Below are 25,722 nucleotides of genomic sequence, written 5' to 3'. Positions count from 1 at the left end.
ACTATACCCACCTATTAATGGAATGGTTAGGAAGAGAATATGGGAGAGGCTTTGAAATTGTTTGATGAGATAGTACAAGGGCTATCAAGCTTGATTAAGTCACTATGGCATGCTCTTATATACTCATTGCAAGGAGGGAAATTTGAAAGACCTTGAAGCTAAGAAATAGAGTTCTAGAGGACAGATTGTAAATAGATGTTGCTATGTATAATGAAACTACAGGTGCACTTTGTGAAAAGTATAATCTAGTGAATGGGAGGGTGTGAGGGAGTAGCTAGATAATGTCACCGATACTACTTTAATCCATTTTACATGCAAAATGGGTGATGCACAAGAAGCCCCAGTGGTACTAAAAAAATGCAGACTCTAGAGTCATTAAATAAGGCAATTTGATGAAAGGTATTTAGGAACTTAGAAATAGCAGCAAAGGTGTCACAAAAATAAAATATGCAAGGGAGAAAACTATACCTCATCAAGCTTGAGCAATACAGTATCTGGTGTATCTATAGTTATAAAATTAGAAAAAATTAAGAAACATCAACAACTACATAGGTCCATGTCATAGGCTGTGCCCACATATGTCCACCTCTGATATTCATATAGGTGTTTGCTATTTGGCATCTAAAGATAACAAAAGGCAAAGCAAATGAACGTCTATATGAAAATAGCAAATAGGTAACTAAAGAATGGACTAAACATACACCGCAGTGATGATTATTAGCTCCACAGTTTGAGGTCAGATTAGTAGTACCAGGCCTTTTATACTTTGCTGAAGTAATGAGATGCATGATATGGATGACATATTCGCGGAGAATCAATAACAAATAGGCGAAATGAGAGCATTGAGCCTTATATTTTGGAATGCAGAAAAATACATGGAGTGGTCAAAAGAGAATGGAAAGGATTGTGTATCGGTTGATTTTCTTGCGCTCATGAAGTTTTATATTTATTTGAGCATAATGTATAATTGTGGACGATTTATTGAAATTGCACAGGTAGATTTTATTAGAATTATGAATGAGCTTATGCACCTATAATCCTATTTTTAAGATTGATAGTAAATAAAAATCAAAGCTTAATTGTAGAAATCATGTGGTAACGGTTCGTATAATCTGTTTTTAAGATACTAATATTATGAAGGTAATAATCGTGTGATTTTATCCATTTTTAACCATCGTGTAAAAAACCACACTCGTAAGTGCGAGAGTGAGAGAAGCACACCTTTCGCTGCAAGGACCCTAGGAGAGGGGCAGCTTTTGCAAGTACAAAAGAACATGCCATATGCAAGTAGCTTTATGCATTTTAAGGGTCTGGATAACCCCACAGAATTTATCAAAAGTTTAGTTTGCTAGATACATTCAAAGGGCAAATGTTTTGATGGGGCTACAGCGTAAGTTAAGCCTCAATTCAAAACTCGCTGAAAATTACAGTTCTGGCGTTCGAAAACCTTTTCGGAAAATAGAACTTAGAGATTTTAAACCCTAAAAATAGTGCATATTATAACATGTTATCTAGACCATCCATTTTGCCCTAAAAATAAATATTCATGGATACACTAGATTTGTACTATTTTTTGTGCTTCAAATTTCATAATTAGTGTTGCAAATTGATTTTAAAGCCATCAAAATGATTTCCCATGCCCAAGGACTTACAGAAGCTACACCCTATTCAAGATCATATCTTATATATTTAGTTGAGCATCCCACACTCAATTCGTTGAATATTCCTGCCACCAAACAAAATGTAACATCCGCTATTCTCAAATGCCTGGTGACAGACAAAGGCTAATTAGCTTTTCTCTTAAAAAAAAATGGGGGAATTCTTGACCATAGCTGGCTAATAACGCATGCAATATCGAACTTTTAGTCACGACGAAGGAAGTGGAAAATTTTCTAAGCACATGCCATAACATATACTATTCATACAAGCTAGAGCCTCAGAAATATTACATCAGCAAAACAACTCTGATCCTTCCCCCTTCCATCTCTTCAAAACGATTCTTCTCCTCCTCACTTGCCTTGTACAAAATGCTGCAACTTATTTTTATAATCAATAGCAACAATATTAACAACGTGCGACTGAAACAGTCGTACTCCACAATGAATTAAAGAATACAAAGTAGATTCCAAGCCTCTCCGGTTTTTATAGCCAAAATTGGGGTTTTGTGGCATTCCGAACCCGTGTGATTGTCTTTGCTCCACAGAAACAGGGGTTCATCCTCATTGCTTCACTGAAACCAGGGGTTCATCCTCATGGCTAAGTGGTTAGGGGTATAATGGCTGCATCACTAACATCGAATTCCAGTTTATCCCCAATTCGAGAGAGAGAGAGAGAGAGAGAGAGAGAGAGAGAGAGAGAGAGAGAGAGAGAGAGAGAGAGAGGATATCGGACATACACTCAAAAAATAACATGGCATATCGACTTATGAGTCAGAGTTTGAATCGTAGAAATCACTGGGGCAAGGAGTTAGAACCTCAGATTCCAGTATCTGTAGAACCCTGTGCATCGTCGGCCGCTCCTCCGGATTGGGTGAGACACACTGAATTGCAATGGAGAGCAGTGTGTGAAAGCTCTCTGGCTGCACTCCCTCACAGAGCTGATCGATTATATCCGTCTGCTTATTCTCCTCCACCAAGTGATTCAACTGCAAAACATTAGGATATGCATGTCATGCTATACTCGAGTGAAACAAAGCAGGAGAACCCAGAAATTCAAAGGAATGACCAGCTGGAACTTGGACAATACAAGTTACATATATCTTTCGATGGGCCAGGTGTACGCTCAAGATAAGGAAATACCCTTTCTTCTAAGCATATCTACAAGTAAGCAAGCATGTCTGTATGTCTTGAGGTGGAGCCAAAAGAATGGGATTTAGAATTTAACTGGATACCTTTGTAATGTGTATTGAACTTTGTTTGCTTAGCGTGAGTATCTTTGAACCAAATCATAGCCCTTTTTTTCAGTGGGTTAGTTCAGTATGGATCATCAGATTCAAAATATATCTGTAATGTGCATTATATTGTTTGGTAAGAGAGTCACAGTTCTCTCATAGTGGGTTAGTTTAACTTGGTTCATCAGATTTAAAATATATTTGCAACTTGTGGTATGCAGTTTTGTAAATATCTGTGGCAGTTCTTTACTCTTCGCCACATGCACATACAACCATGAGATATATTCTGTTATGCACCTCTGCAATTGTGGACTTAGAAAAAAGGTCCTCCACTTGTTTTGACAAAGTTGTGTTCCGGAAGATCTGTGAGCTGCTTAGCTCACAAGCCTACTCCATAGCAAGCCTGGAACCCCACACTGTTGATGGTTAACCCATGGGACGAATTGATCAAGTCAAACTGTACACTCCAGTTCCGGTTGTTAGGGTTGATGTCACAGGTGCGAGAGAGAGAATTTGACTTGACTGCATCACCTCCCCAAAATTCTACTTCATACGACCATGGGATTTTTTATAATGCACTCTACAGCGGTTACCTTAAGAAAGGTTGCCCCAGTTGTTTTGACAAAGTCATGTTCCAATGCATTCTTGGGTAAGAGAAAGTTCGCTCATTTGCCAGGGGCAATGACAAATACACAAGTGGCACAGGCATGAACTAGAGCAAGCCTGTTTCGACAGTCATGTTCCAAGACTTTCTTGGGTAAAAGATGGTTCGCTCATTTGCCAGGGGGAATGAAAAAGACACAAGTGGCACAAGCTTGCTCCATACAAAGCCTGGAATCCTACTCTATTGATGATTAACCCATGGGATGAATTGATCAAGTCAAACAGTGCACTCCAGTTCCGGTTGTTAGGTTTGATGTCAGGCGCGAGAGAGAGAATTTGACTTGACTGCATCTACTCCCCAAAATTCTACTTCATACGACCATGGGATTTTCTATAATGCACCTCTAAAGCGGTTACCTTAAGAAAAGATGCCCCAGTTGTTTTGACAAAGTCATGTTCCAAGACATTCTTGGGTTGCTCATTTGCCAGGGGCAATGACAAATACACAAGTGGCTTAGCATGAACATGTGCTAAACATTGACTTTATAAAATTATTTCAATGTCTATACCCAAAATATTTTGCCAATAAATGGATAGGGGCTTTTCTTGAACAAAAATGTGATAAGCACATTCTTTCAAGGGGTGTATGTAAAAGCAATTTTGTGGATTCTTTTTACCACTAAGGGTTGCAATGGGCCAGGCCTGGGCTGGGACACCCTTGGCCCTACCCTCACTCTTGTCCCTTTAGGACTGGCCCAGGCCCCATTAGGAACGAGATTGGCCGGACCAAAAACAAATAAAGAAAAAGAAAAGAAAAAGAGGACCGAGCCGGGCCGACCTAGCCTGGCCCTCTGTGGCCCAGGACAACTAGGCCGGGCCTAACTGGGTGGCCCACTTCCATCCCTAATTATCATCATATGACAATATCACACCCAAACTGCACAACAATAGACAGCTCATGACAGACACACTGTTCTCTACAAGATAACATATAAATTTACACCTACAGAAAGGTGGGGAAAAACATACCCAGCCAACAATATTGAGGCCTTTCTCAATAAACAATGAATCTGTGGGTCGCTTTCTACTCAAAACTTCAAGCACAAGAACTCCAAAACTATACACGTCGGACTTCTCCGTCGCTCTGCCACTATTAATATACTCTGCAATAACAAAAATTGCATGTGGAGGCTCAGAACTTGTCGAAGTATTGAGAGTTTCTAATGAGCACTATTGGTTATATTTTCCATGAAGAATACTCATCCAAAAAGTAAAACCTATTAAGAATGTCCCATGAGCCCTAACAATTATACCTTCCCTTCAAAAAAATACTACACAAAAAAAATAAGACCATCAAGAATGTCTAACTAGCTCATATGTTCATTCTTGAAGAAGATACCTGGGGCCAAGTAACCAAATGTTCCGGCAACTATAGTAGTGATATGAGATGCTTCATCCTCAAGTAGTTTGGCAAGCCCAAAATCAGAAACACGAGCGTCCATATGCATATCGAGCAATATATTGCTAGACTTTATGTCGCGGTGTATGATTCGAGGGGAACAATCGTGGTGCAGGTATGCCAACCCCTTTGCAGCTCCCACAATGATTTTCACACGAGCATCCCAGTCCAGCTGATCGGATCGTTCTACAGAAAACAACACATCAAGTGTATTAACAAAAGGAAACCATAGTGGAATGGCGAGAAACATGGTACAAGGGTATATGCTTGTCTATTTACATTAATAAATTGTACTGTACAGAATAGAAATATCATGTATATAGGGAAGCTTGATCATTTCACCCTTAATCCTAAATGTTATACTAGCTTATGGCACATACATTGCATGATGCCATGAAAATCAGACGTAATTTTTATATTTATTTTAATGGAGTTTTTTTTGGGTAAGTAGTGGTAAGTCAGTGGGGATTTATTTTAATAGGGTTATTTATTCTAAAATGAAAAACTAAGTATATTATTTTATTTTATTTTGAAAAGTTATGTATTATTGCTTCTGCAATAATACATAATCTCCTATTACTTACCCAAAAAAATCTCCTATTGAAAAATAATAAATTTAATTATAAAATAAACTTGCTAGTAGGCCCAAGCTTTCCACTCCCCCCGACCGAGCACACATAGTTGCCCACTGGCAGCACATTGAACCAAACATGCACTCTTCGTAGGTTGAAGGTTTTGAGGGAACTCGTTTCTTTGATTTCCAAGCTGCCACTGATTCCTTTCCGGCGGTCATTTCGGCCGATATCTTGTCTTGACTCTTTAACAAGATGAAAGGAAATGATGGCACCACGATATAACTTCGCCCGTGTTCAGATCTCCTGATCGGGGTCCTTCGCCACCATGTGGTTATGGCTTCCGGTCTATGAGTTTGTTTGGTTAAATGTAGGATTTTGGTGAATATCAAATTAATTACTCAAGAAAGAAATATCCTATATAACCTCTCCAAATGACTATTCCAAGAATGAGATAACCAAATTTTGTGATAAATTTAGATATATGCTGTCATGAGAAATCTAAGGACATAGTCAAAGTTTAGGGAGAAAGATTATCCAGAAAAGAGAAATTTAGGATAAGGTCTATTTGGGTAGGATATGGAAAGGGGTGTCCAGATGTGAAATTTAGGAAAGACTAGATGTTAAGGTAAATTTTAGATAAAAAATCTAGAAGCTCATAGCAAGTAAATGTTCCAAATGTTTCAACTTTCAAAGGATTGGCACCAGTTTCCACATTCCAACTAACCTACTCTTACATGAAAATTGTTAGATCATTTACCTATTTAATTATAGGATAGAGGGAAATTTTAGGAGAATAAGAGGAAACAGAAACATAACTTAGAATCAAAAGTCAGGCGCCTATTTATTGTCCCTCAGTAATGTAGGTTAGGTAAGTGCCCAACATGTGCTAATGATATCGATACTAATGTGCATTTATTGTCAATAAAACCATCATCAATATGGGTGGTGTTGTTGGTATTCTTGTTGTTGTTATAATTATCATTTGCCTAGTGTGGAAGAATGGCATCATAAGGGCATCCCTCGAGGTCACCAATCTAGTATTAGCCTTGCATAAATGAACTTATGATCCTATCCTTCATGCTTGTGGTTTCTAAACCACAATACATTTATTGTCCTGGTAAGAAATGAATCATGGGCATTACTTGATATATATTTCACACAAAATTTGCATAGATGAGCAAGCGCTTAGAAACATCACAACAGCTTATCAAAGGCATTTCTTGGGCAAGGAAAAATATCCAACGGTCACCTGGTGATGGATTACAAGATTTCTGGCATGCGACATGCAAGAAATTTTGGCATGACAAAATGGTAGTACTTTCTTCGGCATACTGCATAGAAGTTTTGGCGTCAAAGCACAAGCTTCATTTATATTATAATGAAGGTCTCATGCATGATTCCATCATTAACCAAAACACTCAAAGCATGAATGGAGAGGCATTTCAGTAGAGAAGCAATTTAAAAGGAAGTGCAATGATACACAAGAGATCTGATGCATCTGAAGTTCCATGTAACATTATAGAACTGTGAGCACCGACCCCTGAATCATGGCCAGAAGCCTGCACGCTTGCAAGTAAAAGTAGATCAGTTCCATTAAAAAATGTCGTTGAAATCAATCACCAATTTTATTTGTCAAGAACAAACCTATAAGGAACAAGGAAATGCATAAAGCAGATGACCCTAGAAATATCATTTATCGAATTTATTTATTTTGATTATATCGGAGGAAAAAAGAAATTGTATTAAAAAGATGAAATACACTCACCATGAAGTACTTCATCTAAATTTCCACCGGGTAAAAAATCATAGATCAGCAATTTAGAAGAAGGAGAATTGCAATATCCTCGCAAATTGACCAAGTATCTATGCTTTATGCTCCCAAGTATTTCAAGCTCCCTTTCAAAGAATCGATCCAAGCCGTCATTTGTTTTTACAATTCTTTTCAATGCAAATACATTGCCATCATCCATTGTAAGTCTGTAAACTGTTCCAAAGCCTCCAGAACCTATAATGTTTTCATCATTCAAAGCCTCTATTTTTCGTATGATATCTTTCGAAGAGTAGGGCAAATCGCCATGAAACATTATAATAGACGCACCTGAAACAATAGATCTTGGTATTAGTTGTATGGCTCCCAAAAAGACAACAAAATGATAACACATAGTAAGGAACTTGAAATAATTAATATCAATGTTTAAAAAAACAGATTGGAGACCTAGATCGCCCATCCTGTAAACCGGTCCGGATTGGCGGATTGGCCCAACCTGGCCTTAAAAATTTTGAAATAGTATTAAAAAATGTTTTAATTCTTTGTTTTTTGAGAGAAAGCACCAGAAAGGATGTTAAAATTTAGTCCCACGTCGTAGATATGGGAAGGAAAGGGGAACCAAGGGACTATAAAAAGGGTGGCATGCCTTTGAAAATGAAAACAGTAACGCATGCTCAAGGCCCCACTTGCACATGTCAAAGTGGGCCAGAGCAATAGGAAAATAAAAATAAAAAAGAAAAAAAAAGAAAAAGAAAAAAATATAATAATAAAAAAATTCATTAAGGAACTGGGTGAGCTGGCTAGAATCAGTTCTATCAAGGAACCAGCTAGTTCCTTCTAGAACCGCCTAGTTCCAGATATATTAAGGGAACCAGGACCGTCCCAATGATTCTAGGATTCGATCAGCTGATTTCAATCTAACCCGATGTTTTTTTAAACATTGATTAATATAATGTAGATGATTGAGGATATGGCTTTTCGTAGAGTAGACTGGCGGAAAAGATACGTGTAGCCAACCTCAAAGACTTTGGATAAGGCTCAAATGATGATGATGACGATAATGATGATTAATTTAATGTGGAAGTCACATCTCAACAGGACTACTAGATAAAACTAACTGCATTTTTATTGATAAGTGACCTTTATTGGAAAGTTCTTGAAAGTACAAGATGACAACACCATCACGACGATGCGAAAGTGGAATCACATAGATAAGTCGGGTTCCTATTAAAGCAGAAACAAAAATAATTTAAATATTAAAATAACTTCATGTTTTATGAACGGGAATGATACTAAGTACCTTCACTAACATCCATTGCATGAGGTTTGTCATTTTTACCAAATTTTTTGTAAAGAAAACAACCCCAAAAGCACATCAATGCTACAAGAAGTAAAGCACCAACTGTTGCCAAAGCGCTTATCAGGAGTTTAGTTGAGTTTCTCGCAGACCTTTTCTTTGCCCCTTGGTATATCACTGAAACATAGTCACATGTATGCTGTGTCATATTAGGTTTACAGATGGCAGCTATTTTACAAATGCAGGTCAGAAAATAAGGGCTCAGAATGTGTGCCCATATATAAGAAGACAGCTACAAAGTCCTAGCAAGCTTGAAACCATAGCATGGGCCAAATTTCCACAAACTCTTGGATCCGATGAACAAGATTGTGAAAAGAAATTCAAAAAATAAAACCTAGAATTTTTTCCTGATGGAGAAAATGTACTGAATGTAGGGCGCACATTTCAGAGTTGATGTGACACATGCAGAGAGAGAGAGAGAGAGAGAGAGAGAGATTTCAGGAAAATACAAGGGCAAAGTAAATCCTGATGAATATTTGAAACTAAAGCCATAAACAATACCACCATATGGAGAAGGATATCCACCAGCAACTGGAGATTCTGAATTGATCGGACCTTCAAGCTCACTTTTACATATAACATTGATTTGCTTCCCACACAAGCCACGATTGCCAACAAAGCTGAAACATGAAAATGTAGATAATACCTTAAAGAACATTCTGAATTCTTTTCATAAAATCTATGGTCATCTATACACATCATCCAAGTCCCTAAATGGTAGATGTTTGTGTACAAATTGAAGAGATATACATCCACCATTACATTTCTGTTAATAGTATATTACAGTAATCATGGAAATAAATGCCCATCTGTAACATATATAGGGTGTAAATCTAACGTAATGGTATGACTGGTATACATGAATATCTTGATGATGATTATCATGCACATACTGAACACTCTTTATTAGCAATTTACATGCGAATCACACTCCCAAATATAAATATCCATATCAAGAATGAAGTAATCCAAAATCCAGAAAGTAAGGATACAAAAGTTCCTTGATTAAATCCGGCAAAAATATTTGGTCTTCTTTTTATTGTTAAAGTGACTGATGTTTAAAATAGCCAAATCTGCTTAAAGAACTATGTACTAGAGATTTGAGGTTAGCAGTTCTGTTCTAAATTGGTCATTTTTCTACAGCATCTGTTATTGGAGCTCAACAAATCACAAAGGTTGGAAGGGGGCCCAATCTAGGATATTATCCAAACTTGATAGGTGTAACAATCCTAAAATTTCAAAAAAAAAGAAAAGAGAAAAGATACTTTTAAATAGGTGATGGTCTGTTTGAGTATGATGGTCCTTGGGGACCATCACTATTTTCAAAAGTTTTTACTTGGTTTAAACTTTTGCTTGCTGCTTGCCACGTCCTTTAGTGGACGTGGTTTTCATATGTTAAAAACAGACTATTAACGCGACACCTCAGGTATGAGGTAGAGCCTAATAAAATAATATAATAATACGTTATAAGAATTTAAATAGGGGAGGTGAGCACTCCCACCCTAGAAAATTTTGAGATCTCTCACTCTCTGGTCGAAACGTAGTGAACTCCTCTCTCGAACCGAATTTTTATCGGAAGCTCCCTCTCAAATATTTGTGGGTAAGTGACATCGTCTTCCTGAAAAATAGTTTGTTTTTAATAAATAGTGATATTTCCGTCCAGGAACTTTATTTTATAAGTTTTGTGTGTAAGTGACCTCATTGTCTCGAAAAATAATCCATTCTTTTTAAAAATAAAATGAAATAATTATTTCTGCTTATTATCATGAATTTCAAGCGCGATAAATTTTATGCGCACACGACCTCATTATCTTGAAAAATAATCTTTTTAATAAAAATTGTGATATTTTATCTATGTTAGAAATTTTAAATGCTGTAAATTCTTAGAAAAATAAATTTATTTATTTTTCTAGTCTATTGTTAGAAAATTTAGATACTATCAAATTATTAGAAATAAATGTGATATTTCTGCTTTTAGTAAAATTGTGATATTTTATCTATGTTAGAAATTTTGAATGCTGTAAATTCTTAGAAAAATAAATTTATTTACTTTTCTTGTCTATTGTTAGAAATAAATGTGATATTTCTGCTTTTAGTAAAATTATGATATTTCTTTCTACTGTTTTGAATATTTAGACATTGTAAAATTCACGTGCAAATGACTGCCTTATTATTTAAAAATTGACATTTTTGCAATTGATTATAGTATTGTTGTGAAATGTTTATTTGTGGATTGATATCCCATAAATTGTGATAATTCCGTATTCTTGAATTTCTATAAGAGTTTTTCTATACATATTAAATTGGCAATTATGCTAGAATGCCTTTACAAACTGCTACCTTTCTAAATTTGAGCCCAAAATATTTGATTGGTTATTTTTGAAATGTTATAGAGAGTGACTGTTATTAATGCTTTAAGTGAAATTCATATTAATGATTTCAGTGATATGTTGAGTACATGATATTGCTGCTTTCGAATGTTTAAAGAGATTTAGAAATAATTTAAGTATGCAAGTGGACTCATCCGATTCGCCGGTGAGGTATAAGTGGACCTATCTAGGACGCCGGTAGGGATTAAGTGGACTCATCCGGTACGTCGGTGAGGTATAAGTAGACCTGCAGGGATTAAGTGGACCTATCTAGGACGCCGATAGGGATTAAGTAGACCCATCAGGACGCTGATGGGGTATATAGGTGACCTACTTGAGACGCCAGTAGGGTATTTTGTGAAATCCTTTGAATTATGCACTGCCGTTAAAAGTGTTATAAGCATTTCAATTATTCGGATTATACTTAATTATGCATTTATGGAAAGTAAAACTGTTGATGCATTTCTGTTAATAGATCTCGTTTTGGAAAATATTGATATCTTTCAATCATGATTATTTTTAGGATTATGATGATCACTTACTGAGTAGCCAAACTCATCAAACTATGGTAAACATTTTTCAGGATAACTGCGGATTCATTTTGAGTGCTAGTCAAGATCAACCTTGGAAGATATTGTTGTTGTGCTAGCTTACTTTTGTTACTTTGTAAGACCTCGCCACTGTAAATTTGTTCTATCAATAGATGTATATATGTTTTGTCTGTCACATCTCAGGAATAACAGTATTGTAAATTCTTGGGGTGTGACAATAGGTATCCTGCTTATTGCTGTGTCACTGCCCTAGTTACTGGGATCTCCAACCTTGGTGTCGATCCCACTGTAGAATCTCTTTCTAGCCCTTCGAGAAAGGGTCTTCAAGAGATCTTGATTTTAAGTTTCAAGTTAGACATCTCTGTCCCCACCTTAAAGACCAAGATAACAACCAAACAGATAATTTCCTTTATTTATAGAACTACACTTTTAATATAGTTGCATTGCTTGCTGGCTATAAATAAAAAGATCCCTACTTCAAAGAGTATACGCAATCGTAATCTATATATACTCTTTAAGGTTTGGAGCAAAATCCCCGAAAGATTGGGACCAATGTCACCTAAAGGGGATCGAGATCACAAACATTTGGCGATCTTGATCCCTAACATATGCATTGTAACGACAGCACTCCCAACCATAGAGAGCTCTAGCCTTTCACAATCCCCTGCTCCCAATCCCAATCCTGATCCCAAAAACTATGATCACTATAACACAGGAGAACAGAAGACCATAATATTTCAAACTAAAAAAGCAACTTTTTTAGGCCAAGTAAATAAGAAATTCTTTTTGTAATTCACAAATTTATTTATAACTAAAAATAATTAAGCTATGGAAACATTATATCACATAACTGAAAAAGTTCAACTAGCAATTCAAACTTCCATATGAATAACACTTGACAAAAGAACACAAATAAAAAATAAGAACAAGAAAAAAAAAAACAGGAACAACCCACAAAAAATCATTATGGTGACGGAAATTTCATCTAGTCAAAGAGGAAAGTGTACGTACGATTGCTCGGTAAATTTACTGAGAGCACCTCCAGAGGGTATCTTTCCAACCAAAAAATTGGTTGAAACATTGCTTCAAAAACAAACAAAAAAAAGGATTACATAAAGTCATGTTTAAGGAACAGCAAGAAATCAACTGGACTTTACGAACTCACAATGTCGAAAGATTGGTCAACTGTTCAAGGGACACAGGAATGGTCCCACTGAGAGTGTTGCTGGAAATATCCCTGGAAAATCAGTAAGAGGAGAGAGTGAGACCTTGGTGTTGGATCTAGCCAAAGTACTATGATGATCTTTCAGGACAACAGATCTTCTAGTAAAATCATCTTCAGCAAAGAATTTCTATTCAATTGTTTACTTGATAAAGCATATTTAGTGTAGATAGTCAAATTAGTCCCAACTCCCAACCAGCAAAGTGACTTAGATTATGTGCAGCCTTATCATTCTCAGATGTCAAACTAAAGCAACTCCAAGCTACACATTTATTTTATCTCAGACAGCACTAATCAAGTAAAAAATATTTCCTCGTAATCTAAATTGACCAAGTACATGTTTGGAGATAGTTTACATGAGATGGAAATGGTGTTAAACAGAACTCATTTTATTTTTAATGGGATGTATAATAAATCCAAGTGACTCATACATGGAATGAATTTTCCAGTTCCAAAGATGATATCAGCAAGTACATAAAAATATGAATATCTAAGCTTCTCAAATTCTAATTACTCCCTATTCAGTATGATCTTGAATACAACCAAACTAATGTTTACATCAATACCAGACACTAACATATAAGTGTTTTACAGCAAATATGACTCACAGAATCTCAAGCTCCAAAAGCTGCCCAAACTCCTTGGGTATAAATCCACTTAAAAAGTTGTCCTGCAGATATCTGCGAAACTCACATAAAATAGTTTCCAACTTAGAGAAGCATAAGTATTTTATTAGGAATAAAACTAAAATAAAACTCCACAGGACAAAATAAAGTGTTGCTGAAATGTATGTTCAATTTTTCTATGAAAGACTAGAGTTATGCTATTAAACATGCACAAAAGCAGACAGTTTTTGTGAGTCAGCGATTAATCAAAAGGTCAAGAGAGGCAAAAATAATCCTTCCCAATATCACAGGTAAAAAGTCAAGCCCAATATTTTGGAAGTACCATGTCAGTGAAATAAGTTCTTAATCAAGAGTACATTGTTGAACAATTGCATGCACCCTCGGTTAATTGACAAACGATGCTTATGTCAGAGGAAGACCTCTTTCCAACCCTTCTCAGAAGGTGAACCAATAAACAAACAAGATGAATAGAGCATGCCTTCTGCAGCAGGTCAATATCACTGCATCCATTAAAGCAAAATATAGCCAGCTAGGTAGGATAAACATGTTGCGAAGAAGATGCACCAAGCAAATATCAAACTATGACTGTAGCCCTATCTTAAGCAGAAATGACATGCTAATGCTAGAGAAACATATAAAGAAATGATAGAACACCTGTAATTGTAAAACTAAGCTGATTGATCACTTACAAAGCTCTTAATGCTGTGCAATTCCCCAATTCTGATGGAATCGTTCCATAAAAATTGTTATCATGAAGAGCTCTGTAACAGGGCAACAATATACGCATTATGATGTATTCCATGACCTGTTTATGACCCAATATTTTAGGTCAGACTGAATGAATAAATTTCTATATTACATAAATAGTATAGATAATATTAAAACACCGACAAACAACTGAATTTCAAAAGCAATGTGCTCTAGTTCCTTGAGAAGAAAATTGAGCAAAGACATGAAGCAAGTGTTCTCTTCAGCCCAATGAAATTTTATAATAAATACATACAGAATCTTTAGGTGCCGAAGCTTCCCGATATCAGGTGATAGATATCCACGTAATCTGTGATATGCAAGGCCCCTGTAAGGCAGGACATGTTGGCCAAGTTTTAGAATAGTTATCACACATAAAAATTGAAAGGAGAATCATAAGCAATCTGACAAGAAGATGCAGAATAAATCCAAAATGCAGCAGGTCTCCTAAGTACAAACTCTAAGGGTGTACATATTTTCAGTAATGACTCGAGAATCTTAATTGCCCCAGAGCTTTCTTATTCCACAAAGCAATTTGCACCTTGAACACAAAGAGCATAACAGGATGGTTCCTAATAAAACTTACAGATGCACCACACTCTTGGATTTGGGGTCACATTTCACTCCTTTCCAGCCACATGGATCTGGATCCTCACTTTTCCATTGTGCAAGTACACCTTCTGTATCAGTGATGGCTGACTTAATACTTAGTAGCACTTCACCTGCTAACCAAAACATTGGTGAATTCATAATGATATCACCTCCAAACATAACAGAATAATAACAGATAATGTGCATCCACAAATTTCATACCATCAGGAGACATCGAATGGCCTGTTTTTGTCAAAATAGAAATGAGTATGATTGAAAAAAGGACTTCGCAAGGTTTCATTGGAACAGAAGCTCATCGATGATCATCACCAGGATTAGAGGAAATATCATATAGGCCACAAGCAATACTACTTAGCTGTCCAAACATCAGAAAGACCGCAATATGAAAGAATTATGGAGCTTGAAATATGCCACTCCCAGAAAGTAGGGAGTTGAAGGACTACTCTGCAAAAAAATTTGAAGAAGTGCATTAGCAAAGTTCGAGATCTCTGCATAACTCTAAATTTTGCATCTTTGAAAATTCTTGAATTTTTAACTCAGTAGTTATGGAACTACCCAAAAGCTTTCTGTTTTACAAGGATGATAACTGTGAAGCTGGCCATAGTTTCTGTATGAAAAAACAAGGGAGGCAAGACTAGAGCACCCCAATGTTTTTCAGCGCATCTAAAGTTTTAAATGGCGAATAAATTTACATCCCATTTGGGTGCACATTGTTCTATAAATAGCTCTGTTTTCCGTTACAAACATTTAAGAGTGCTACATGTACCAGACTGGCCCACCGCATGCAGTGGAGACCATATCTTTTGCAACCTGGCCTATTGCCAAAGCACCATTTAAACAACCGTAAGACTAACAAAAGAAAAAATTGCTTTCCACCATTCTCAAAAACGAGGAACTTCTTTAATATGACTATGAGTGCTTAAGGCGACCGATTTCAGGATTTCCCATAAAGGTAATTAGGAATATTTCTTTGATATGACTACTAAGATGTAGACACAGGCCTTGGACCCTATTTGGAGAGCGGAACAATTCCTACTTTGTCACACCCCAAGAATTTACAATACTGTTATTCCTGAGATGTGACAGACAAAACATATATACATCTATTGATAGGACAAATTTACAGTGGCGAGGTCTTACAAAGTAACAAAAGAAAGCTAGCACAACAACAATATCTTCCAAGGTTGATCTGGACTAGCACTCAAAATGAATCCGCAGTTATCCTGAAAAAAGTTTACCATAGTTTGATGAGTTTGGCTACTCAGTAAGTGATCATCATAATCCTAAAAATAATCATGATTGAAAGATATCAATATTTTTTAAAATGAGATCTATTAACAGAAATGCATCAACAGTTTCACTTTCAATAAATGCATAATTAAGTATAATCCGAGTAATTGAAATGCTTATAACACTTTTAACGGCAGTGCATAATTCAAAGGATTTCACAAAATACCCTACTGGCGTCCCAAGTAGGTCACCTATATACCCCATCAACGTCCTGATGAGTCCACTTAATCCCTATCGGCGTCCCAGATAAATCCACTTAATCCCTGCAGGTCCACTTATACTTCACCGGCGTACCGGATGAGTCCACTTAATCCCTACCGGCGTCCCAGATAGGTCCACTTATACCTCACCGGCGAACCGGATGAGTCCACTTGCATACTTAAATTATTTCTAAATCTCTTTAAACATTCGAAAGCAGCAATATCATGTACTCAACATATTACTGAAATCATTAATATGAATTTCACTTAAACCATTAATAACAGTCACTCTCTATAACATTTCAAAAATAACCAATCAAATATTTTGGGCTCAAATTTAGAAAGGTAGCAGTTTGTAAAGCCATTCTAGCATAATTGCCAATTTAATATGTATAGAAAAACTCTTATAAAAATTCAAGAATACGGAATTATCACAATATATGGGATATCAATCCACAAATAAACATTTCACAACAATACTATAATCAATTGCAAAAATGTCAATTTTTAAATAATAAGGCAGTCATTTGCACATGAATTTTACAATGTCTAAATATTCAAAACAGTAGAAAGAAATATCACAATTTTACTAAAAGCAGAAATATCACATTTATTTCTAATAATTTGATAGTATCTAAAATTTTCTAACAATAGACAAGAAAAATAAATAAATTTATTTTTCTAAGAATTTACAGCATTTAAAATTTCTAACATAGATAAAATATCACAATTTTTATTAAAAAGATTATTTTTCAAGATAATGAGGCCGTGTGCGCATAAAATTTATCGCGCCTAAAATTCATGATAATAAGCAGAAATAATTATTTCATTTTATTTTTAAAAAGAATGGATTATTTTTTGAGACAATGAGGTCACTTACACACAAAACTTATAAAATAAAGATCCTGGACGGAAATATCACTATTTATTACAAGATCCTGGACGAAAATAAAGATCCTGGACGGAAATATCACAAGCAAGGTTACAAACGGTCCATCACCCATGAATATAGGAGTGGACCTAGCAAGGTGATTATCATGAAAAAAATAATAATAATCTGTTCCCAAAATTTGATCCTTCGAAATGAGGCTTTCAAAGAATTATTTGTTAAGCAGCCTTTTACTAAAATACCTCTTGTTCATGGGTAATAGCTTCCATTATACTGCAATCTAAGCTACACTAGTGAATCACAAATCTTACTAACTTTTTCATCACAAGTAAACAAAGAGAAAGATCACTTACAGGTAGCCAATAATCAAGCTAGGTACCCTAAATTTACAAAGTTCAAGATCATATGACAACTATGTCATAATCATATCACACGGGAAGTACCCATGACTCCATCCCACAGTATGAGAGCGGCTTTCAACAAATTGCATCATATTCTGTTGAAGGCATGTGCACTCTAGAAATGGCATATATGATATTTCTTCTTTTTTTGGAAAGTTACTCTTTAATATAAGTTTCAAGTTACAAGTACATTTTCCTGTATACATGCATAAATTTACTTGTGACTTATAAGTTTAATCTGAAAATTAGAATCGCATAACTACTAAATTAGCATTTTGTAAATTAGAATTACGCAATCCTATTAGTAAAATTAAATTCATTGGAGTTAAAACACATCTTCCACAAGTTTGTTCGTCTTTTTTGGCACTACTCCATTGAATAAAACAAAGAAAATGCTAATTCAAGGCAAACTATACAACAGATCATAAAATTCTTGAAACGTATATGCATTGTCACGATCATGCAATAATAGATTTTCATTTCAATCGATCTGATCAAATCCGTTGAAACAAAAGATTCATAGCTTAATCAAGAGGAGAATTGAGAGAGAGTATAGATTTAGTTGCCAGTTGAGAATCAAGAGGAGCATATAGCTCAACCTATTAGAGAGAGAGTATAGATTTAGTTGCTAATGAGAATCCTAATCAAGAGGGCAATTGATATATGGGTTATATATTTTCCCATTCAAAGCAAAACCTCTCCTGATTATTTTATTATTTGAAAGCAGGATCTCTCCTTATAGAGTCCTAATAAATAAGGTTCCCTTGTGCATACAAGATTTATTTTTATTTTTTTTGATAAAAGTTTACTTGTGTATTGCTGCAAAGAGTAGGAATACAGTTTGGGTTAATCCGAGAGTACCCACTAGATGGATCTCTCGGTTAAAAATAGATCAGCCGACCTTGTAAAAAAATGAGCTTATCAATCTGCCCGATTACAATAGATTAACAATGAGGTTACAAAAATGGGCTTATATTTTTGCCCATTTACAAACCTTGTGCATAAAAGATTAAGATAAAAATTGTTTTCATTATATATCACAAAAGTACAAAAATATGACACTCTTTAAATTTAAAAATTTTTAATTACTAATTCTGTTTTATTTTTACTTTTAGTAATTTAAACATATGGTTTGAAAAATTCTCTCTTTAGAAAGTCCTAAAAAACATGATTTCCGTGCATATAAAAGATTCATAGAAATTTATATTTTTATTTAGCAAATAAAATTACATGGTCTGACATTACAGTAACTATAAATCTTTTTGTTTTAAAACATTGATAATTTAGATTTTAAGGGATTTGAAAAATAATTTACCTTTAAATGGTATAACATTATAGTAACTATAAATCCTTTTAAAAAAAATATTGATAATTTAGATTTAACGGATTTGAAAAATAATTTACCCTCACAAAGTAGCTTCCGAATTATAAGGTTTCTTTACATCAATAGGATGAAAATAAATTCCCAAATTAGTTTCTTTGTTAATTGTTTACTACAAACTTTCTGTTTAAAACATATTTTCCATCAATTTAAGTAAGAGGTATTACTTTCTAATATTTTAATTATTGAATATTTTATTTATTTGTGTTATCATCATCCAAGCCTTATCCCAATTGGGGTCGGCTACATGAATGATGTTCCTTCATTCTTCTCTACCGAGGGCCATACCCTCAGTACGACCAAAAGTTGCATTATCTTTCTCAGTACTTCTATCCATCCCCTTCCCCTTTAACGCTTTTCATTTAAACCAAATCATACTTCCTAACCGGTGTTGTGTTGTATTAGGTCTACACCATATATGGCCAAGCCACCGAAGTCTACTTTCATCATCTTATCGCCTATTAAAGCCACACCTAAGTTCCCTCATATGTATTCATTCCGAATTCTATACTTTCTTGTCTTGCCACTCATCTCTCTCAACATCCTCATCTCTGATACGTTCATCCTAAATACTCAAATTGAATACTTATTTTTGTTACAACTTCTTAAATAATGACATCCAAAAAATTCAAATAAATGGTCTCAAAAATTATTCATTACATAATTTGAGCTTGTGCATCACAAAGGTTGTGGACTAGTAAGACTCTAAACCTCTAGCAGATGGTGCATACCCACCTAACTCCAAAGCAAAAACAGTTCGGGGTACATAGGTAATGGGCAGGACTTGTTAGCTGGATTGTTACAGTGCGGCCCTGACAACAAGTTTTTGTGACAATCAACACAAAATCTTCTTTGAAACATATTTATCTATATGCAAATTTTTGGATTGCGCCTACTATTTGCAAGTGGTAAGCTAAGCACATCTTAGGCTTTGCCAATCCTTTAATGCTAAAATATAGAGTGTGTATAGGAGATATCCATGAACGGTACTTTCTGATATAATTAGGTCACCAATCAGGATATCTGGGTATCCTAACATCACCATATGTTTTGCAAGTGCAGCTATATTGCCTCTTGTTTGTCATGAGAATACAGATTGGACATAGAACTTGAGTTTCGCTCAAGGAACAGTGGGCAGGATACATGTTGGGGAGAACCAGTCTCCTCACTTGTTCTGCTGAAGGAACAGTGGACATAGAACTTCTAAATTTTTGATACGCTGTGCAGTTGGCTTGAGCAGTATAAAATAGCAGAGCTCACTGGATTGAAGAACGAGATCAGACACCATCTTAAGCAAGTTTTTTCTGGAAACCAGAAAATCTATGAGTTTCTCGTGAAACAAGAAAGCCTTTCTTGAAACCTTATCATTCAACATTGTTCCTTGTGTTTACCAAATAACAGGAAATACATATGCTGCCAAATTACAATGTAAGGTAAGGTTCTTATAGTTCTTGGAAGCCAATAGAAGCCCAGGATATTTTTGGAACAAAAAAAAGGAATCCTCATTGAAAGAAAAGCTGGAATCACATCTTTGAGGTCTAAAAGTGTCAAGGACCTTCGTAAAAGAAGACACATTCTTTATCAATAATGTATTAATATTTCCTTAAAAAAGCACTGCACAGTTTCTGTCTATAAGTAAATGACCACAGTGCAGTTACCATAACTGCAATATCTACAGTTCAATGCAGGAACATAAATCCACCTGAGAAGCCAAAAACCACAACATCTACTCAACCAATGCCCACAATTACCATCACCGTATCAATTTTGCCAACTTTCGAAGTCAGAAAATTTTGAGAAATTCAACATACATGAATTCAAAACCATCCCCTAAATTTCAAAAACCTAGTAGACTTAAAAGACACCCCGAATCCAACTTTCAACCTCTACTTCTAAAAACTTCAGCTCCTCAGCTTCAATAGCCCTAAAATTCACAAATGTACCCCAAAAACCTCACTTTCATCCCAAAAAAATTCGAAATTCATCTTCAAATCCTAAACCGTGAACTTCAACTCCATTACTTCAACGTCACTACCTAATTTTCCATACTACATTGCACTACACCTTGATGTCCAGCAAAAATGAATAGCAAAATCAGTTAAAAATGGGGAAACAAAGAGTAAACAAGCAAAAAACGCAAAGAGTAAACAAGCAAAAACGCACCTCTAAAACGGATCTGAAAGGCACAATACCGAAGATGGAGTTTGTCCTCTTTTTGCAGGTATATAGGGGGTTACGAAACCCTAGATTCTGAGGGCGGAGAAGGAACCCTAGATTATTGCCATTTGTGGAAAGGGGATTCGAAGAGAGTAGAGCGAGTGTGTGTGTGTGTTTTAAAGACAGTATTTATGGGAGGAGGCGGCACGAGTTAAGGATGCCTACAGGACACGTTGCGTTAGTACGCGTGTGGATTATTGAGCGGCTGATTGCTTCGCTCACGAGCTGGCTGGAGCGTACAATGACTAAAAAGTGCTTGCCTTTTTCCGAAAATGCCAATAATGCCCTCCAATCGTTTTCTCTTGCCAGCCGCTTTGCCACCGTCGTTTTCACGCTCCATAACATCCTTTTTTTTTTGTCTTTTGATATTTGGTTTTTAATTAAAATTCGAACTTAATTTGGAGTGGTTATTTTAATTTGAGAAAATCATGGAAAAACGAGTCCTTTACTTTTTATTTAAACAAAATAAAAATTCCCTTATTTTATACTTAACTGCAAACTTTTATTTTCCGTAAGTGATAACCAATATATTTAAAATTAAAAAAACTTTATACAAGGCGGTCAGTCTTATATTATAAATATAAAAGCATGATGCACTTCAAAAACCCTAGGGATATATAAAAGCATGATGCACTTCAAAAACCCTAGGGATCAGGTTTTTCCAATGCTGAAAAATGCTTGAATTGATCATCTCGACCTCAAGACATATAGATATGAGAGAAAAAATGAGGTTCAAGTCTTAAAAATAATATATCTTGTAACATATTATTTGGACCATCTGTTTTTAAGATTTTCAAGTGTTTATGTATTTACTTGATTTAGATCATTTTTTTAGCTTTAAATCTCATAATTGGTTGGTAATAATATTTTTTCGGGTGAGAGCTTTTGGTATTGGAATTATATTTTTAAATTGACAAGATTTCTATTAGTCACCGACCTCACCTATTTAAATGAAACATCTCTTCAAAATCTATCTTAGAGATGGGTTTTGGATCTATAATATCAAAGATAAAAAATCTAAACCATGATAACTATGAATACTAAAAGAAAATAGACTTTTTTAATATAGCCCTTAGTTTTAAATATGAGTAATGATCCTACAGGACCCTCCCCATCCATATATGGAGGACCCCAAAGGATCACCATTAAAATTGATACGAATATCTGGAAAAGTTATCACATGGGTGTGGGACTTGACTTTTGTATAGATTCGTGCCATTAATTGTGATCCTTTGGGGCCTTACACACATGAATAGGAGAATATCCTATACGATCATTTCTCTTTAAGTATATATGGGGCCACTGTTTATATACAACCATGTACAAGATGACTGTTGAGTACGTCAGGGGACGTAATTATAAAAGTGTGTCCCTTGATACACCAATTAGTTTCTTTCTTCATGGGTTTAGAGGCAAATCTTAATTTAATTGTACGCGCGATTGAAATTCCCTAGGAATTATATATTTGTGTATTGATAAAACCTTTTTTTTGGGTTTTGAGGCAAATCTTAATTTAATTGTTTAAGGTCCTTTCTTTTTTCCTTTTTTTTTTTTTTTTGAGTAGATCAATGGGGAATATAGTCCCGTTTTCCTTTTTCTTGGGTTTAGAGGCAAATCTTAATTTAATTGTAAGCACAATCGAAATTCCTGGGAAGTTATACATTTGTGTATTGATATGACCTTCTTCTAGGGGTTTAGAGGCAAATCTTAATTTAATTGTTTAAGGTCTTTTTTCTTTTCTTTTTTTCTTATTTTTTGACTAGATCAATGGGGAATACAGTCCCGTACCCGTTTTTAAAAAATAATTGACAATTTAATAAATAATTAACAATTTTCAAATACATAAGTGAGAATGAAAACCTAGATCATTAGTTGAGGCTCAAGTGGTGCTACCACGACTTCAACCCCATTGCCACTTATGCATTATAAAAACCACACCTTTTAAATTATTTTTTAAACTTTGCGGATATGAAATATTGAAAAATGAAAAGTCGTTCATGAGTGAGTGGCATCTTTCGCCAGGGACTTGTGATTTATGAACCTGGAGGTCCAAAACCTGTGCAAGTCTCATAATTTTCGGAACTGAAATGAATACTTCTAAAAAAAAATAAAAAAATTATATATTTTTAGGAAAACATTTATAGAAGGTTGCAATATTAAAATGTAGAATTATAGATGTACCTAAAAATCCATCGGAAAAAGTTGTTTTAATGTTGAAAAACCCTCAAGTAGATCATCTCAACAACGAGATGTATGAATATGAAAAAAAAAAAAAAGATTTTGAGTCCCAAAAATAGTCCATCTTGCAACACATTATCTAGATCGTCAATTTTCAAGATTTTTCATATGTATAGATCTACTTGATTTTAACCATTTTTGGAGTTTAAAATCATATAATTAAATATGTAGACAGATTTTGAGATAATTTTAAGAATTTTTTACACCAAAATTACATGTTATGACAAAAATTGGAGCTGCACCTTAATTAGATTATTTAAGGTTGCAACCTAAAATTTTTAACTTTTTTTCACATTTTTGAGGGCCGTAGGTTTTTGTTAGGACCGCCATTGGGTTAGGTCCACCCGAGGATTGAACAGTTCAGCAACTCGGGTCCAACTTTTTTGATCCAACGGGTCAGGTTTAGGTCCAAAAGTATGGATCCGGGAGTCGGTAAGTTTGGTCCAACCTGAAACCTAATTGCTACTTGGCTCACTGTTGCGTACTAACAATCATGTATTTTTTATTACAAAATATATGTAATATATTTCTTTGGGAAAAGTTTATATAAGGTTGAAACTTTAAAATGTAGAATTACAGGTGCACCTCAAAAATCTATCGGAAAGGCTGTTTTAATGTTGAAAATTGATCATCTCGACATCGAGATGTATGAATATAAAAAAACAAAGTTTTGGAGTCTCATAAATAGTGCATCTTGAAACACATTATCTAGGCCGTCCATTTTCATGATTTTCATATGTTTATAGATCTCCTTGATTTTAACTATTTTTAGAGTTTAAAATCTTCTAATTAGATAAGAAAATAGATTTTAAGATAATCCTAATAATTTTTTACAACAAAATTGCATGTTATGATCAAATTTGGAGGTGCGCTTTAATTGGATTGTTTAAGGTTGCAACCTTATAGAAACCGCACCCTATTTTTTTTAGTAATGACACTATGAGACCCTCCCACACCCATGTGAGTAGGACCCTAAAGAATCACCATTAAATTTTGACACAGATTTCTATAAAAGTTAAGACATGGATGTGGGACTTGGGTGTATGGGTTTTCTAAAGATCTGTGTCAAAATTAATAGTGATCATTTGGGGTTTTACTCACATGGATGTGGGATGGTCTCATAGTATCATTACTCTGTATTTTTTTGGAATTTTCCATATTTTGACCCAGTCTAAGTCTAATCAATGGTGACTAGACCAAGTCGGCTCCAGCACAGATCCTTTTGCGACCCCAATTTTCGAATCCAAAGTGCATCTCCAAGTTGATGGATTTTGAAAGGGAAGACCGAAAGATAAATAAACCGGGGACACACAAAATACTAACCCTTTAAAAAAAGGAAAAGTTTATATAGAGCATCAAATTAGAGCTTACATAAAAAATTTCACTAGAAGAGGTAGTTTTAATGCTCAAATATCCTCAAATCGATCATCGCGAGATCAAGATGCATGGATATAAGAAAAAAATAGATTTCAAGTTTTGAAAATAATGTATTTTGTAACGTATTTTTGGACCGTCAATTTTTAAGATTTTCAAGTTTTTTTAGATCTGTTGATGTACACTAGTTTTGAAGCTTTAAACTTTATAAATAAATAAATATATTTTAAGGCTATCACAAAGATTTTTAGTATTGAAACCATATTTCTCAACACTATTTGAAGGTAGGTTCTAATTTGACTATTTAGAGCCTAGGCTCTATACAAAACGCACTCTTTAAAATAATCAAAATAAAGTGCACCTTCTAAATCTTGCTAAAAGATGCACTTTGTGGTGTTAGAAACCCTTACAATAGCTTAAACAACTATTTTAGCCTTAACTATAAAAATTTGAAGTTCTAATAGTGCAGATTGAACAGATATATAAATACTTCAAATTTTTAAAAATTGATAGTTTAGATAACATGTTACAAGGTGTGCTATTGTAACTTGAAATCTTTTTTTTTATATCCATAAATATTGAAACCGAGATGATCAATTATATATTTTCGACATCAAACAACCTTTTCGGGTGGATTTCTTATTTCTACGATATATGATTGAACCTTATATGAACTTTTTCCAATTGGAGTGCCAGTAGTTAGTTCCAGCTAACACAATAATATTGTGACAGGTATATGGGATTCAATAATGGATTTTGTTCAACTTTGTGCAAACTTACATCTAGGGCTCGGTTTGGCAACCAAAATTTTGGTTGCCAGACACAAGTTTCTGAAAAATTGTAGCATTTCGACTAGAAATGTTGCAGTGAAAGGAAGTTTATATTTCTCAAAAATGCAAAATGTGGACTTTCAACACTCCATATTTGGAGTAGTATATTAGTCAAAAAGGAAA

The 25,722-nt window shown here is 34.8% G+C and overlaps 1 protein-coding gene across 12 annotated transcripts; it reads right to left on the bottom strand.

Moving 5' to 3' along the window:
- Positions 1-1,877: 1,877 nt before the first annotated feature.
- FEI1 (Leucine-rich repeat protein kinase family protein) lies at positions 1,878-21,327 on the bottom strand. 12 transcript variants are annotated; one of them, XM_088860768.1, is made up of 16 exons: positions 21,104-21,282; positions 15,920-16,002; positions 14,981-15,223; positions 14,754-14,889; positions 14,424-14,495; positions 14,110-14,181; positions 13,403-13,474; positions 12,738-12,809; positions 12,584-12,655; positions 9,154-9,272; positions 8,596-8,769; positions 7,293-7,625; positions 4,893-5,138; positions 4,523-4,656; positions 2,396-2,644; positions 1,878-2,287 (listed from the first exon to the last, which is right to left on the bottom strand). In XM_088860768.1, the coding sequence occupies exons 3-15, from the start codon at positions 15,057-15,059 to the stop codon at positions 2,423-2,425; spliced, it is 1,803 nt and encodes a 600-aa protein (XP_088716894.1). In that variant the 5' UTR covers positions 15,060-15,223; positions 15,920-16,002; positions 21,104-21,282; the 3' UTR covers positions 1,878-2,287; positions 2,396-2,422. The 12 variants fall into 12 exon arrangements, with proteins under 12 accessions (XP_088716894.1, XP_088716900.1, XP_088716898.1 ...); XM_088860774.1 differs by having other exon boundaries at positions 2,474-2,644; XM_088860772.1 differs by having other exon boundaries at positions 9,178-9,272.
- Between the last annotated feature and the right edge of the window lie 4,395 nt (positions 21,328-25,722).

The sequence above is a fragment of the Amborella trichopoda genome, chromosome 3, assembly GCF_054954075.1.
Source record: "Amborella trichopoda isolate Santa Cruz 75 chromosome 3, AtrichopodaSantaCruz75HAP2 v2.0, whole genome shotgun sequence".
Taxonomy (NCBI): domain Eukaryota; kingdom Viridiplantae; phylum Streptophyta; class Magnoliopsida; order Amborellales; family Amborellaceae; genus Amborella; species Amborella trichopoda.
The sequence above is the reverse complement of the archived record's forward strand: the minus strand, read 5'-3'. Positions and strand labels throughout refer to the sequence as shown.